General features: G+C 42.0%; 1 protein-coding gene across 8 annotated transcripts in view; it reads left to right on the forward strand.

Moving 5' to 3' along the window:
• LOC126095726 (endophilin-A) overlaps positions 1-16,571 on the forward strand; it is a 536,080-nt gene that overhangs the window by 141,676 nt on the left and 377,833 nt on the right. For all 8 annotated transcript variants that reach the window (XM_049910481.1, XM_049910480.1, XM_049910484.1 and 5 more), the window contains exon 2: positions 10,375-10,473. In XM_049910481.1, coding sequence (XP_049766438.1) covers positions 10,429-10,473 — 45 coding nt within the window. In that variant the 5' untranslated portion in view covers positions 10,375-10,428. The remainder of the gene's footprint in view (positions 1-10,374; positions 10,474-16,571) is intronic.

The following is a 16,571-nucleotide window of genomic DNA, read 5'->3' on the forward strand; positions in this document are numbered from 1 at the left end:
TTTCGTCGGGTGGTGTGAACTAAACGTCCGCTATTTAGCTGATCATGTAATATTCGTAACTTTTTAGTTTACTGAAATACTAAAATAACAACGTTGCTTAAATGGAAAGATTTATTTTTTATTTAGTAGCTCATGGAAGAAGATGTACAGTGAATTGGTAATACCAGTATTCCCAAACTCATTGTTCTGAAAAATGTCTGGGAAAAGTGCTGTTTGTAAGCAAAATCCTTAACTACATAAACAAGTTCCGTATACTGTTCTTGATCCAAGCTTTTGTGCAAAACTAACTTCCTCCATGTAAATCAGCTACCACAAGCATATGAAAAACCAACTGCCTTCATTTAAATCAGCTACCACAAGCATAGTTATACAGAACATAGTTAAATTAAAATGAGCGCATATGATAATTTACTTGTTTATTTCTATCTATTGATACCAATGAAGCGAAGTGCACATGCAATTGAACGGATTTATTTAAGAAACACTTCTTTTTTCAGTTTAAATTCTCGTCACTATTTACATTCGAATTTGATAGAAGATTCTGGCTTACATACCGGCTCTGGTCCATGTCATTGCTGCCGTACACTTTTATGCTTAGAAATGAAGAACTTTGAACGTTGTTTGTATTACTGGATAAGGCGAGTGGTAACAAAACTGGATTACTCGCCAAACTGTTTCACATGTTAAACTCTGCCTGGAAATTATTCTTCATTCCAAAGCATCTTACATCCTCACTTTGTTTATTTCCAGTGTGTCTAAAAACCTCCTGGCTAATCCATGAACACAATTAAGTCACACGACTCATTGTAGATATTACCATGTGTCTCATTGCTACGACCAGTAAACAGCATTTTATCGTTCGTAAATTATTTTATTCTGTTTACTTGTGTCAGCGAAGAAAGTCTCTCACACTGGTCGTTCCATTTGAAAGAAGCCTTAAAGAAAGTGCGTAAATAAGCCCGTGATTACTCGCCTCTTGGCCTAGCTTGTAAACATGATGATGCTCATTGCAAAAACTACCAAGTAACATGTTTCAGATTGTAATCAGTATTATTATCCAAGTACGAGGAAATGGTTATTTGGCAGTTGATCGAGCTTTTGGGTGAACAATAGAACTTACGAAAATGGAAAAAGCTTTGCTCCTGGCTAATTACCGTAATATATGAGAAAATTTTGGACAAAGCCACGTACATGTATCTGAACGCAGTGAGGACTAGTTGAAAAGAATCTGCTGGGGGTAAAATTAATTACAAAATACACTTCAATACACTGGAAGTCAAATCCATCGAGATAACAGAAAGCGAAGTGGCTTGCACGACAACCTGACACGTTATTTTGCACGTTATTGAAGAGTGAGAAGAGACAATCATTCTTTAAACTAATTAAATATAACTGGACCATTTGACGGCAAGCAGAAAAATGCTTCTACCGGAGGACAAAAAAGATTAATGTGCTCCAGTGTTAAAAGACTCTGAAATGTGAGACACCAGCTGCGTCACTCAACCTCGCTAGCGCTTTTAAAATTTTCCCAAAAATTTTGGCTTATGAACATATTCGCGCTGTTTTTAACATGCAGCTTACATTTCACTCCCACAACTTCCCCTAACTAACTCGCTCACACCCACTAGTCCATCACTGTAGGTAACTCATACCTTCCTCTCCCATGTGCCCGTTCTCACGCACTCGTTCAGCTCAACTCATTGTCACTATCCCCTTGTGGCTCTCAATCACTGTATCCTGTCTCACAGCCACAGTCTCCTTCGTGCTGACATACTCTCTCTCTTCTCACTCTTTTTGTCTCCTCCTTGCTCTCTGTTACTATCTCATTCATTGCTTCTCTTTGCTACTGTCTGTTCTCACTGTCAATATCTTTTCTTTCTTGTTGTCAGTGTCATATAATCCGTCTCTCCTTATCACTGGGGCTCAATGATTTCCATTTTCTCCCTTTCTTAATTCCTCTCCCAATGGCGCTGTCTCCTTCACTCTTTTCCCAGCACTGTTCTGTAACACTGAACTATGTTCCACTGCCACTTATCCCTCTCACACACACTGCCATTATCTCCTTCGCTCTTTCTATACCAAACTACTATCTGCTAGCTTCAAGTATTTATTACTTTTCCGTTCTTTCCCACTACCACTGCCTCCTTCTCTCTCAGCAAAAAAACGCGAATGTGTTCGCATGCCAAAATTTTTAGGAAAATTGAAAAGTCGCTGAGGAAGGTAGAAAGAGGCAGCTGGTACCCCACTTTTCAATCAGGGTGTTTCAAAACAGGAGTGTATTAACGTTTTATGTACTCCGATAAGAGAATTTTTTCACTGGTTTCCTTGTTTTCTCTGCTACGGCAGGGCATGTTACTCATATGAAGAGAACTTTATTGGTCAGTAAAGTTTTACACCTTAGACTGGATTTCACGTGCACAAAAATTTTGCATGTGCTTCAGTACTACAACATCGGGTTCCCAGAACCGTTCAGACGATAACGGAGACACTTTACAACATATTTCTACGTGCTATGTCACTTTATAAGCTACGTTTTCGCTTCACACCGGACATTTCGTGCTTATTTTATGTGTTCAGTTAGGTAACTTTGAACCTCCGCATCTCGAAAACAGACGAAGATGTCAAGAAAACTTTCAAGCTTGTTCGAGATCTGGATCTTAGGAATGTATCGTAAAAATTTCTGTGCACAGCCGTCTTGAAATCCGCGGCTCGATTTTGGTACCCAAAAACCATGTTTTTGGGGTGTTTCTCGATAACGGACAAATATTTTTGGAAACAAAATGTTACGTCTGCATAAATGCCTAGAGAATCACCACTAAAATGTGAGCAATTTGTTGCGGTCATCTATTATTTAAATTTCATGTCACGTCGTGCTTTACGTGCGTATTTTACATGTACGATGGCGCTTTGAAAAGCTCTCGGAACGGAATAGAAAAAAAGTACTTACATCACTGAAACCTGTTTTTTTTTTAATTTTTCAATGTAGTCTTCTTGTAGATTAATGCACTTGGTCCAACGATGTTCCAGTGCCTTGAACCCATCTCGAAAATGAATTTCCTCCAGGCCTGCAAAATACAGGGTGTTTCAAAATGAATATACGGGTTTTAAGGCTTTGTAGCATTTATTACTTTAAATAAGACGTCAAATGAAAGAGCAATTCAAACAGTTTGTTTGTATCCTTTACACAACGGGAAGAGACTGGAATGACCAAGAGTGACTGAAGAACGTGCTGAACGAGTGAGTGCCTTTCATGCGTAGCACCAGGAAATCAGTTCGGATGGCTAGTCGTGATTTAGCATTTCCAGTGATGTCTCTGTGGAGACCTTTAAGGAGACGTATACAACTACGTCCTTGTCGTCTGTAGGTGTTACAAGCTGTAAAAGGCCTACAGCGTACGGTTTGTTTGTCAACGTTGCTGCATGACGATGAATACATTCTGGATCGTGTCGTCTTCGGTGATGACATTTCACCTAAGTGAGCACTTGTAAGAAAAACTGTGCCGTTTGATTTATTATTTATAACTGGAAGTTGAATGTAATAAATGCTACAAAGCCTTAGAACTAGTACATTCATTTTGAAACGCTCTGTAGTTGTCAACTTCGGCTGTCAATTCTTCGTTTGAAGTGAATCTTCGTCCACCAAGAAAAATTTTCAGTTTTGGGAAGAGATGGAAGTCTGACGGAGCCATATCACGTGAATAAGGCGGGTGTAGCAACAATTCATTTCATAGTTCGTGTAATTTTGCCATGGCGACGGCACGTGTGCGGGCGCGCATTGTCTCGATGGAAGATGACTTTCTTCCTTGCTAAACCTGGCCTTTTTTTTGGCGTATCTTTTGTTGCAATTTGTCCAGGAGGTTAGCAGACTATTCTCCAGTAATTGTTTGCCCAGTGGGGAGATAATTTACAAGCAGAATCCCCTTCACATCCCAGAACACTGATGCTATGACCTTTCCCGCCGGAGGAATTGTCTTTGCTTTCCTTGGTGACGGAGAATCAGCATGTTTCCACTGCTTTGACTGTTGCTTTGTCTCTGGGATATAATAGTGCACCCGAGCTTCATCTGTGGTCACAAACCGGCGCAAAAAATCTTGTTCGTTTCTCCTAAAACGGGCCAAACATTGCTCCGATGTGTCCGTTCGTCGCGGCACCCGTCTTGCAGATAAATTTTTCATTTCTAATTTGTCATTTAAAATGTGATATACCTTTTCAGATGACATCTGACAAGCGTGAGCAATTTCACACACTTTGAATCAGCGATTCTTCATGACCATTTTGTGCACTTTTGCAATGATTCCTGGAGTAGTGACACATCTTGGCCGACCACTGTTCGGATCATAATCTAAGCTCTCCCGACCAAATTTAAATTCAATTGTCCACTTGGCAACAGTTGAATATGAAAGAACAGAGTCCCCCAGTGTATTCTGGTAATCGGCATGAGTGTCCTTTGCTTTCATACCTTTCTTTACGAAGTACTTAATCACTGCTCGAATATCGATTTTCTCCATCTTCGCAAACCACTGCGCGGAAACAACAGAGACACGTCACCGCCACAGCTCTCTTCCAAGAGCACTAGCGTGGCACGTGTTTACAGGCAACAGTCCAATGAATACCACGTGAACAACTCGTTGCGCTAGCTCTGACCTCTCGTGGTGATTCCGAGAACTTTTCAAACCAACATCGTAGAAGTAGGGTAACCTTGAACCTCTGTGCCGCGGAAATGAATAAAGATATCAAGAAAATTTTCAAGATTGTTAGAGAGCGGGATCTTATGAATATATTGTAAAAATTGTAGCCACTTGCCGTGTATAGCCGTCTTGGAATATGCGGTTCGATTTTGTTATTCAAAAATAATGTTTTTTGGATTTTCTCGGGAACGGCCCATGAAGAAAGTAGTCCTTCAGTAAGCCTCTCAAGGCGCAGCGTAGACCACATCGGGGACTGATGACCATAGATGTTAAGTCCCATAGTGCTCAGAGCCATAGTCCACATCAAATGCAAAAAGAACCAAACGTTGTGCTCCATGTGCATAAGCTGGAGGAAGAGTGTAATATCAAACTTAAACCTTGTACAGTAGAATAGTGGCGCTAAGACGATCCATCTGTTGGGTATACAAATTGTTCGTAGCCCAAAGGCTATTCAAAACATTTTGCCCTACCTTTTTATCTCCAGTAGAACCCGAGGTATGAGCTGACATTTTGAAACATTAGCAGTGTTAAAAAAGCCTTCAATTACTTTTAAGAATGAAATTTTCACTCTACAGCGGAGCGTGCTCTGATACGGAACTTCCTGGCAGATTAAAACTGTGTGCTGGACCGAGACTCGAACTCGGCACCTTTGCCTTTCTGCCAGGACGTTTCATATCAGCGCACACTCCGCTGTAGAGTGAAAATTTCATTCTAGGAACACCCCCCAGGCTGTGGCTAAGCCATGTCTCCGCAATATCCTTTCGTCCAGGAGTGCTAGTTCTGCAAGGTTCGCAGGATAGCTTCTGTGAAGTTTGGAAGGTAGGAGACGAGGTAGTGGTGGAATTAAAGCTGTGAGGACGGGGCGTGAGTCGTGCTTGGGTACCTCAATTGGTAGAGCACTTGCCCGCGAAAGGCAAAGGTCCCGAGCTCGAGTCTCGGTCCGGCACACAGTTTTAATCTGCCAGGAAGTTTCATACTTTTAAGAAGGTTATGGATCATAGAACAGCATCGTGTAATATCATTTTGGAAGAAAGTTATATCATCTGATAAAAATAATGTCATTGAAACTCAGCTTCTGATCTCGGGATAGGCCCCAGACACGGTCATCTGCAACATTAACTGGACTATAAATAAAAACTGTGTTTGCATTAATTCTAGGATATCAGAGTTTCTTAAATGAAATTTAGCTGACCTAAATCATAATGAAAAAATGTATGTTCTCGAAGATTTTTGCCGTTTTTGTCTGAAATTTTGCTTCTCTCTCTCTCTCTCTCTCTCTCTCTCTCTCTCTCTCTGTCTCTCTCTCGTAGGATCGCAGTCAGTTATTGCTTTAACCAAGTTCTTTGCAATATCCTCAGTTGCCTCTTCCGCACTAATTTTACTTGGACCACTTGTCAATCGTTCATAATTCATAAAATGAAAAGAACAAAGAAAAATATCTAATTCTGCTTGGTGTTTATTGTAGGAAAGACCGTGTAAAAATCTTAGAAACAATAATTGACCTACTATTGAACCGACTGAGACACAATCATTAATTGTCCCCACTGACAAAAACTTCTCTGTCTACAAATGCACTGCGGGTTTTTTTTTTTTAAGTGTAACATGAACTATTTATTAGCTACACTTTTTAATTTCATAAAACTTCAATTTTCTTAACAAGCGGTTATTTACTCTGCGAAGCGTCTTAGATGTCTTACACAAATAGTGACTGATGCTTCTTTTATAATTAGTGTTTGTAAAATTTCTTGAGTGAACGTATAAATATTATTGCGTATTAAACAACCATTTTGAAATCCGGCTTGTGATTGAATAAGACCATCAGGATAGGACCCTGAGCGTACCTTTACTAAAAATGTCAAGAAATGCTCAGTAAACACCTCAGTAACGATTTATAACCAACTTATCACTTTTTATAGTGAGGTTTAAAGATACTGTATTTAAATTTTCTAGAATAGTTCGCTGATTTAATGGTTATAGGATATTTCAGAAACGATACTTAGTAAGTGGCGAGAACCTTTTAGTATTGAATTGGGAATTTAACTTCATGTGTACATTTATTTCTTTAGGTAATTTGTTATTTTCTTGGGTTCAGGAGAAGAACAAGGATACAGTTTCATGTCATAAACTTTTGGAGGTTGTCTTTTCAAAATACAGATTTGCTACATGTGGATTATTGTTTGTTAACTTTCTATTCATACCTTTAGATATTTTATCTGGATCAGAGAGCTTCTGTTTAGTTTCTTATGCTCCGTAAAGACCTAAGTCTGTTGAATGCCAAAGACAGGGTTGAACTTGAGTTTCTCTGGGTGTGTAAAATGTATAAACAACTTACGGAAGTGCAGCGGGTTGGCATCTGCGACAACCGCTGATGTTTCGACTGGTGCACAATGTGCCATTTTCGAGATGCAAATGCAGCGAGGGAGCGCTGCTGTTGAAGGAAATACAGACCCTCGGTAGCGGGGCTGCGTCAACAGAGAGCCATAATACGGCATATGCAGGAAGACCGCACGCTCTCATACTGTAAACGCTGGCGCCACTACAATATCAAACAATGACCCACGTCAAAAAATATCGATGATGAGTGCTAATTATAAACGGGTGATGTAGCATTTACTCTGGCCCTTTGTTGTTTGACCAGAGAGGGAACGGGATTCCGCACAGAATTTAAGCAAAAACCTCCAACTCTGTTTACATGGTTAACTGCTAGTTTAATCTCAGTTTCTTCCTTAATAACATTCTTCCAATAGCGGGAAATCCGTGCCAGAATCTCCGTCTTTTATTCCTCAGGGTGACCGGTGTCAAGGCAACGTTGTGCAATTGCAGATGAGCTCCTTTCTTGTAAGCTTGTATGGTGCTTATGCCCAGTGCACCTATCCACCACGGTCCTGTTGGTCTCACCATTGTGTGACATGCCGCAGTTGCGATGGAGAAGGTAGACAAGCGCGTTACACAAACCAGGATCATCCTTTCCAGACCATGAAATTGGGCCGTGGTTTTAAATGGATGTTGAAACACACACTTCATATCACGATTCACAGAATACGACCAATCCTTCCTGCATAAGGCAAAAGAGCCAGACTTCGGTGTCACTTCGTTATCTTCATCATCATCCGGCCCAAGATTGGCCGAAAGAACAATGCGCTTCTGATCTTTCACTAAAACCATTCTTGCGAAAGGTGACTTCCATGGCCGGCCGGAGTGGCCATGCGGTTCTAGGCGCTGCAGTCTAGAGCCGCGGGACCGCTACGGTCGCTGGTTCGAATCCTGCCTCGGGCATGTAATAACAACTACAGTAAATAAGATGGAGTAAATAGTAATAACTAATATTAATAATCCGTCATCAATCTCAGCATAACTAGCAAACAGGCTTCATTCAAATTACATTTATTTTTAAGGAAAGCAAGCCCTGAGTAACGTTTGTCACAGAATTACAATTGAGTATTTATGAAATGCTTTCAGTCTTAAGTGGGAGAGCGTTTGGCGTTGCAGCTTTTCTGTGCCTGTGGTTGTGACGACAGTGGCGTTTCGGTGTTTCTGGCGGCGTATTTATTATATTTCCAACAGTCATGGGATTACTATGGGTACATGCTCTTGCTTAGGTAATGATTCTCCTGGCCATAATGTCATCCTCCGTTCATTCCTTGGGTCACACGCCGTTTAAACATAGTAGTAGCAGCAGTAGTAGTTGTGTGCATCCAAATTCTTATATGCTCGTCAGTGACATCTCTTACACTCATGGCTCCGTCATCAACGTCCCGAACACAGTTTCAGAACGGTATTAAATTCACTTCCACCTGCCGATCGCGATATTAAAGTCCGTACACTTTTAGCTATCACGATCGCGAATATACAGTTACAGCGAAAACAATGCCACACGTCACAGTCAGCTTGCAAGTCTCCACGGCGACAGTTAATGTTTTATCGCGCGCGGCAATTCATTAAGTTGCAAAAGAGACAGTTAACTCGAAAGCATATTAATTTGTCCAGTTCGGTTAGCTGCAAAGAGTTCAGTTCTCACACGACAATCACAGTCTATTCGCACAAGCATTTTCACTGGTTTTTATAGTACTTCGCGAAACTCACAGTATTCACAGTCTAACATTAGTTTCAAAACGTGCATGTTAAAGTCTAGGTAAAGCCGTGACCGAAAAATAAGATCGCGGCCATGAATTTTCGTGTAATGCTGTGTTGCATGAATTTACTGTCCGTCTGCAGCTATCTCAGTTTATGCAACAATGCTGCATATGTGGTTTTACACGGCGCAATACATATAAGCATCACAAAAAAATGAAACAAGCATTGAAACTTTTGCGTACTCAATTACAAGCAGATTTGTAGCAATATAAATAAGGCAAAACATAGTAACGTTTCATGTTACAGAATGTTGCCGACATCAGAGCACGTATCTCGAAATCTTCCATAAACTTATTGGCAATAATAAGTGACAAAAGGGCTTCCCATTGCAACTCCATCTGTCTGTTAATAGAACCGGTCATTGAATAAAAAGTAAGAGGGAATCAACACAAGACGAATTAGGTACGTTGACCCTTTCAGACTTGAATTTTTTCTGGAGGAACGAAAATTTTTCTGTACGTGGTAATGCCTTTAGGTGATTTTTTAAAATGATTTTAGACGCAAGATTTATACAAAAATAATGACTTTGATCATTCTTTTTATTCATTTAATTGATTTAAATGTAATTTTTTATTTCTATTCCTTTGTTACATAATTCTAATCACCGTATGAACTTTTTCATTTGATTAATGTTTTCTTTACATTCTCCTTCCAATTGGAATTATTGTTAAAATGATTTCAATTGTGTTTATCTATTATAATATTCAATTACTTGAAAAACAAAAGACGAAATGATCTATTTATATTTGTGAAATAGTGTGAAAATTGTATTTTTGTTATCAGATATGAAATTTTTTACGCGGTAATCGTCATAGAAACATTTAAAAAATAACCTAAATACTTATTGCGCCATGGAGAAAATAACGTAGATGAAAATTTAAATGAAAAACAGGTTTATAAGTAAAACGAAACTCAAGCAAAATGAGAAATAATGTGGTCGAAAAAAACCGGATCTTAGCCTACATCATCGAATAGATAGATTCAAAAAGCTAATCGCACCGCTGGGGACTTCTCCTTGTAGGGCACAGTAAAAGTTAATGTACATAATTGTAGCCAGAAGGTGTGAAAGGGTTATTTGAAAACCATTTACGTCCAAACTCACGTATATGTAAATGTTCAAGATGAAATTACACGTCTTCCCTGGCTTCCGCAGTCATTGGATTTATATATTATGTAACCATTGTTTTCTGTTTTGGAAAAGCAGTTGGAGTTATCGTCTTTCAGTATCTGTGAAACAGGTGAACAGTCTAATTACAAGCAGTGTTGTAAAATCAGACGAATATATTTGTTATTACAGGTGTTGAACGTCAGGAAACTTGGTGCTATTTTTCAGTGGCAAAGGTAGTCGCGCACCATACTAGGCGGGTCAGTGCGTCCGCCTGTGGATGACTCGCGCCTGGCCACTTGTTTTGTTTTCTCGCTATGGCGGGTGCCGGGCCGCCGCTGCGCGCAGTGCGCCCACTGCCCGGGTAGCCGGCTATCTAATCTGCGCCTCCATGCCGGCTCTGTCCCTGCAGCGCTCTGATACACTCTCTCTCCCTGCTGTGTTGCAGAGTCAGTCGCCCTCGCCCTAGTCCCGCCTTCCAGCCGGCACTGACGACGCAGCCATGGCTTTCGCGGGCCTCAAGAAGCAGATCAACAAAGCCAACCAGGTAAGGCCGATTGCCGCTCGTACAGCCTCGCCCATTTCTCACGCTCCTGTAACTCACCGGCAAGCACCATAGTTGGATATATCCATCGTGACTGACAAGCAATGACATACCCTGTGGGAGACCGCTTCCATACTACGTTCTCGTAGGAGGGTTTGAATGTGAAAGACGGCTGTTACGCGATTACCTAATTCGGTGTGTCCATTGTAGTCAACTGTATTGGGCTGTAACTGTTCATTGACATGGTATGTTCCTACGAATGCCTTTTTCCACAGCAACTGTTATACAAGGTGGTACAAAAATAGCTGTACACATTTCGTGGGTATAATGTGTGGGTCAAAATGAGACTGAAATGTTAAATAAGTTTTGTCTGAACTGCTTTATTTCCGAGTTTTTTGGAACACGTGAGGCAATACTGACCCTACGACTTATCTTAGAAGCTAGATTAAGGAAAGGCAAACGTACGTTTCTAGCATTTTTGTAGACTTAGAGAAAGCTTTTGACAATGTTGACTGGAATACTCTCTTTCAAATTCTGAAGGTGGCAGGGGTAAAATACAGGGAGCGAAAGGATGTTTACAATTTGTAGAGAAACCAGATGGCAGTTATAAGAGTCGAGGGACATGAAAGGGAAGCAGTGGTTGGGAAGGGAGTGAGACAGGGTTGTAGCCTCTCCCCGATGTTATTCAATCTGTATATTGAGCAAGCAGTGAAAGAAACAAAAGAAAAATTCGGAGCAGGTATTAAAATCCATGGAGAAGAAATAAAAACTTTGAGGTTCGCCGATGACATTCTAATTCTGTCAGAGACAGCAAAGGACTTAGAAGAGCAATTGAACGGAATGGATAGTTTTTGTGCTGTCAGTGTTGCACTTGTGATCCCTACTTTACTACATAACTGTGGAATAAAGCAATTTCAGACAAAACTTTATTTAACGTTTTACTCTTATTTTGATGCGTACATTACACATACGAAGTGTGTACAGTCACTTTTCGGTTACTCTGTATATCAGTTGCTGTTGCTTTAACCCGTCTTAAGTTAACTGAATATTTTAAGAGTGTTTTTCACTAGACGCATTGCGGTTTTATGCGCAAAGCATCTTCAATGGTCATTCTGGAAATATGCTACACATAATGTTTCTAAATTTTGCTCCTTATTGATTAAAATACACTCCTGGAAATTGAAATAAGAACACCGTGAATTCATTGTCCCAGGAAGGGGAAACTTTATTGACACATTCCTGGGGTCAGATACATCACATGATCACACTGACAGAACCACAGGCACACAGACACAGGCAACAGAGCATGCACAATGTCGGCACTAGTACAGTGTATATCCACCTTTCGCAGCAATGCAGGCTGCTATTCTCCCATGGAGACAATCGTAGAGATGCTGGATGTAGTCCTGTGGAACGGCTTGCCATGCCATTTCCACCTGGCGCCTCAGTTGGACCAGCGTTCGTGCTGGACGTGCAGACCGCGTGAGACGACGCTTCATCCAGACCCAAACATGCTCAATTGGGGACAGATCCGGAGATCTTGCTGGCCAGGGTAGTTGACTTACACCTTCTAGAGCACGTTGGTGGCACGGGATACATGCGGACGTGCATTGTCCTGTTGGAACAGCAAGTTCCCTTGCCGGTCTAGGAATGGTAGAACGATGGGTTCGATGACGGTTTGGATGTACCGTGCACTATTCAGTGTCCCCTCGACGATCACCAGTGGTGTACGGCCAGTGTAGGAGATCGCTCCCCACACCATGATGCCGGGTGTTGGCCCTGTGTGCCTCGGTCGTATGCAGTCCTGATTGTGGCGCTCACCTGCACGGCGCCAAACACGCATACGACCATCATTGGCACCAAGGCAGAAGCGACTCTCATCACTGAAGACGACACGTCTCCATTCGTCCCTCCATTCACGCCTGTCGCGACACCACTGGAGGCGGGCTGCACGATGTTGGGGCGTGAGCGGAAGACGGCCTAACGGTGTGCGGGACCGTAGCCCAGCTTCATGGAGACGGTTGCGAATGGTCCTCGCCGATACCCCAGGAGCAACAGTGTCCCTAATTTGCTGGGAAGTGGCGGTGCGGTCCCCTACGGCACTGCGTAGGATCCTACGGTCTTGGCGTGCATCCGTGCGTCGCTGCGGTCCGGTCCCAGGTCGACGGGCACGTGCACCTTCCGCCGACCACTGGCGACAACATCGATGTACTGTGGAGACCTCACGCCCCACGTGTTGAGCAATTCGGCGGTACGTCCACCCGGCCTCCCGCATGCCCACTATACGCCCTCGCTCAAAGTCCGTCAACTGCACATACGGTTCACGTCCACGCTGTCGCGGCATGCTACCAGTGTTAAAGACTGCGATGGAGCTCCGTATGCCACGGCAAACTGGCTGACACTGACGGCGGCGGTGCACAAATGCCGCGCAGCTAGCGCCATTCGACGGCCAACACCGCGGTTCCTGGTGTGTCCGCTGTGCCGTGCGTGTGATCATTGCTTGTACAGCCCTCTCGCAGTGTCCGGAGCAAGTATGGTGGGTCTGACACACCGGTGTCAATGTGTTCTTTTTTCCATTTCCAGGAGTGTAGTTTTTATTTATAAGTTTGCCGTACAATTTACTCACGGTGTTAACACCTCGTATTTACTGAACTCCACTGCTTTTTCTGTCGTCAATGGAGGATGGAGTCGAAATAAACCGGTTACACATTGACGCTCATTGTTTTTCGCCTTTTACAAACCCCCCTTTTCATTCGCTGCTGCACTTGCGTTTTTAACACGTTTTGTGAAGTTCACAAAAGTTGTCTTCGTTCCGTATTTGAGATAGATAGGTAGATAGATAGATAGATAGACAGAGAGAGAGAGAGAGAGAGAGAGAGAGAGAGAGAGAGAGAGAGAGAGGCGGGGGTTGGGGAGGGGGTCATTGCATTCACAAGGTTTGCAATACATAGAATGACCACTGAAAATGCTTTGTAAATAAAAGCGAAATGCCTTTGGTGAAAGACGCACTTAAATTTCAGTTGGCCTAACACGGAGAGAAACAATAGTCATTGTGAAGAGTTTGAAGCTTATTCACCTCTGCTAGTGCAACCTGTGCTTCGCATCTCGTTTGGTTTCTGGACACTTTTTATGCAACATGCTTCCACGATAGTAAAATCGATTTTTACGCGAATTTGTTATTCAGGTTGTAGTCAGACTTTTCTGTGTCGCTTTGAGTTTTTCACTTCACTATGTGACATATAATCATTTACATGGATGGGCCGTATCAGATTCCAATTAGTTACTCATTAATAATTTATTACTCGTTTGCTATGTAAGTCACGTAATCATTAATCTACGCCAATAATTTGCAGAGCGGACCATTTATTTTTTCTCAATCAAAATGGTTTTATTGCGTTTTGTTTCACTATGAATACTGATTTATTTTGTTCTAAAAAAATCACAGATGCGTCTCTTTTTCTGCACTACACGCGATTCAGTCTCAGAAGTTTTCTACTCAATTAAAAAAAAAATTGTATCCGCAAGTAATATAACTTCAAAGATATTCGGTATGTTGTTAACGCTGTGATGTATAATAAATAAAACGGAATGCTGATCATATCACTGCTGTTTCACACCTAATCAATGGCCGAATATTTCTTGGACAAAAACGACTTAAGGATGTTTCTTCTAGAATTATCGTCGACTTGTAGATATCTCTCAAGCTTGTCCTACAACTTGTGTGCTATTCTCGATCACTTCTCGTTTCAGTGTATCCCTAATTCCATCAAGCAATTTCGCAACAAGAGCATAATCCATTCGTGCGTTACTATATTTCTTCTGCTATTTGATCATAGTACGGAGCTAATTACACTACTCATGATGTCAGTGACTGAATTAAAGAGCAGTTATGAAAGTAAAGTAACTGTATACCTAAGGATGCCACAGGACTTTCGACGCAACAGTGCAAAAAACGACGTTACCGCCAAATACAAGGACTAGTTTTCAGCCCTGTGGCGCAAACTGCAAACTGAACAGGCAATACACTGAAACCAAATCACTCAACATATACCGTCGAAACATAACAGAGCAGAACGTAATTCAGTAGGGGTTTTACCGTGCATTTTAAGGCGATGTGTTAATACAAAGTGACCAATCCCACATATATTAGTATTATCCACATAACGTGACATTTGAACAAAAAAAATTGCTGAGCTAGCACTTTAAAGAAAGAGGACTGCAATTGCCCCAGATTGTCCCTGCAGAGGATAAAGTGCCTTGAAGACTTTCTAGGAAGTGGACTCAGCGAGCACCATATCAAGTGCAGTGAGCTCGGCTAGTGCTGCAATACTGGAAACAAGGTCCTGAATGTAGATCTGTATAAATTTGTGCACAGTTTTATAGTTTTTCTTGTCCATTCCCAGAACGAGCAAATTACATTCCAATTTTTTTCATCGATTTCCGTCTACCTCACGTTGAACAGGTAAGTCAAGTACTGCAGTGGTATATTACTCTGCCACATTTTTGGACTACACCATTTTGTACACCAGGCGTCTTGTATTGATGAGCCGTCAAATATTTCTCTCTCTCTCTCTCTCTCTCTCTCTCATAATCTCTACTGTTACATAGCTGGTCTACGTACAGTTCGGTGCACTCAACAGCCTTTGCAATTTTTTACGTCAGTCATTATTTGACTTACAGTGTTCAAGAAATAGGCACCGGCATAGACAACAGTGTTCAAGAAATAGGCACCGGCATAGACAATGTACCAACTGCAATGTGGTTGCAGTAAGAATAGTGAAAGGAAGGTCAGGGTTTCCGATACCATTGACAACGAGGTCGTTAGACACAGAGAATAGCCTTAGATTGGGAGAGGATAAGGAAGCAAATTACGTGTTGTTCTTTTCAAGGTAACCCATCGTGGCATTTGCCTTAAGCGAGTTAGAAAATCCAAGGAAAACTTAAATCGGGTTATCGATAACGGATTTCAGCCGCCGCTCTCCCTACAAGCGGAGTCTAGTGCCTTAACTTATCCGCCACTTTGTGAGATAAGAATACTTCAACGAACACGACTCCCGTAACATGTAAGACACTACGCTACGCCCCATTGTTGCCCTACATTGCCGCTTGGGGATGCCAAAATTTAAATAAATTACCGTCCTGTCTCATTGACACACGCGTGTTGGAGAACAGTGGAACATATTCTAAGCTCAAACGTAGGGTGGTATCTCGAACAGAATGACCTCCTCCAGCAACATGAATTTGGAAAATATCGATCACGCTAGACCCAGCTTGCACTTTTTTCCACATGATATCGTGAGAGCCATGTGTCAAGGGAACCAAGTTGTAACATATTTTCTGGTCAAGCCTGTGTGCTCGTCAGGTGGCTGTGTCAGCCTGAGCCAGTATCTGAGGAAAGGTGTTGTTCTCCGGCCTGAGGTGATGGGTCAGTCTTTACTTAATCCTGCTAAATGGTTGAAAAGTTGGAAATTTGTGGTGAGTTCTATGGGACCAAACTCTTGAGGTCATCGGTCCATAGGCTTACACACTACTTAATCTAACTTAAACTAATTTACACTAAGGACAACAAACACACCCATGCCCAAGGGAGGACTCGAACCTCCGACGGGGGAAGCCGGGCAAACTAAATGGGTTGAGGCCGGAGCCTTCGTAGCTGGACACCAAGTGTGTTTTCCCATCTTGGCCGGTATTTTCTGACACCCGTGATATAGAAACTTCTAAATGTCCTGCAGCAAGCAGCACTATACAGGTTCTTTTAGCGGTAATAGGAAATGGCCAGTGAAAATACCTACATGAGACGTGTCAGGTTTTATCGGCGTGATTGGTTAATAGTGTGTTTCTGGGTATACAGCCGAATTGTTGCTCTCATTTTACACACAAATATGTCGACGACCGAGTCAGCTGTCTTATTCAGGTGCTGCGAATTTTGTTGTTACGTGTACTGGCTGCTTGTTTCCAACCCGATTGTGAACTATTGTCTCCCGCCGTTGTGTATAGCCAAGTTCGATTCCCGAATCCCAAAGCGTCGTTTGATGCTCTCTTATTTTCAGAAGCCGCGCTGCTATACCGTGAAACGCAAATTCTCTCACCATTTTCCAGCT

Source organism: Schistocerca cancellata, chromosome 8 (assembly GCF_023864275.1).
Source record: "Schistocerca cancellata isolate TAMUIC-IGC-003103 chromosome 8, iqSchCanc2.1, whole genome shotgun sequence".
NCBI classification, from domain to species: domain Eukaryota; kingdom Metazoa; phylum Arthropoda; class Insecta; order Orthoptera; family Acrididae; genus Schistocerca; species Schistocerca cancellata.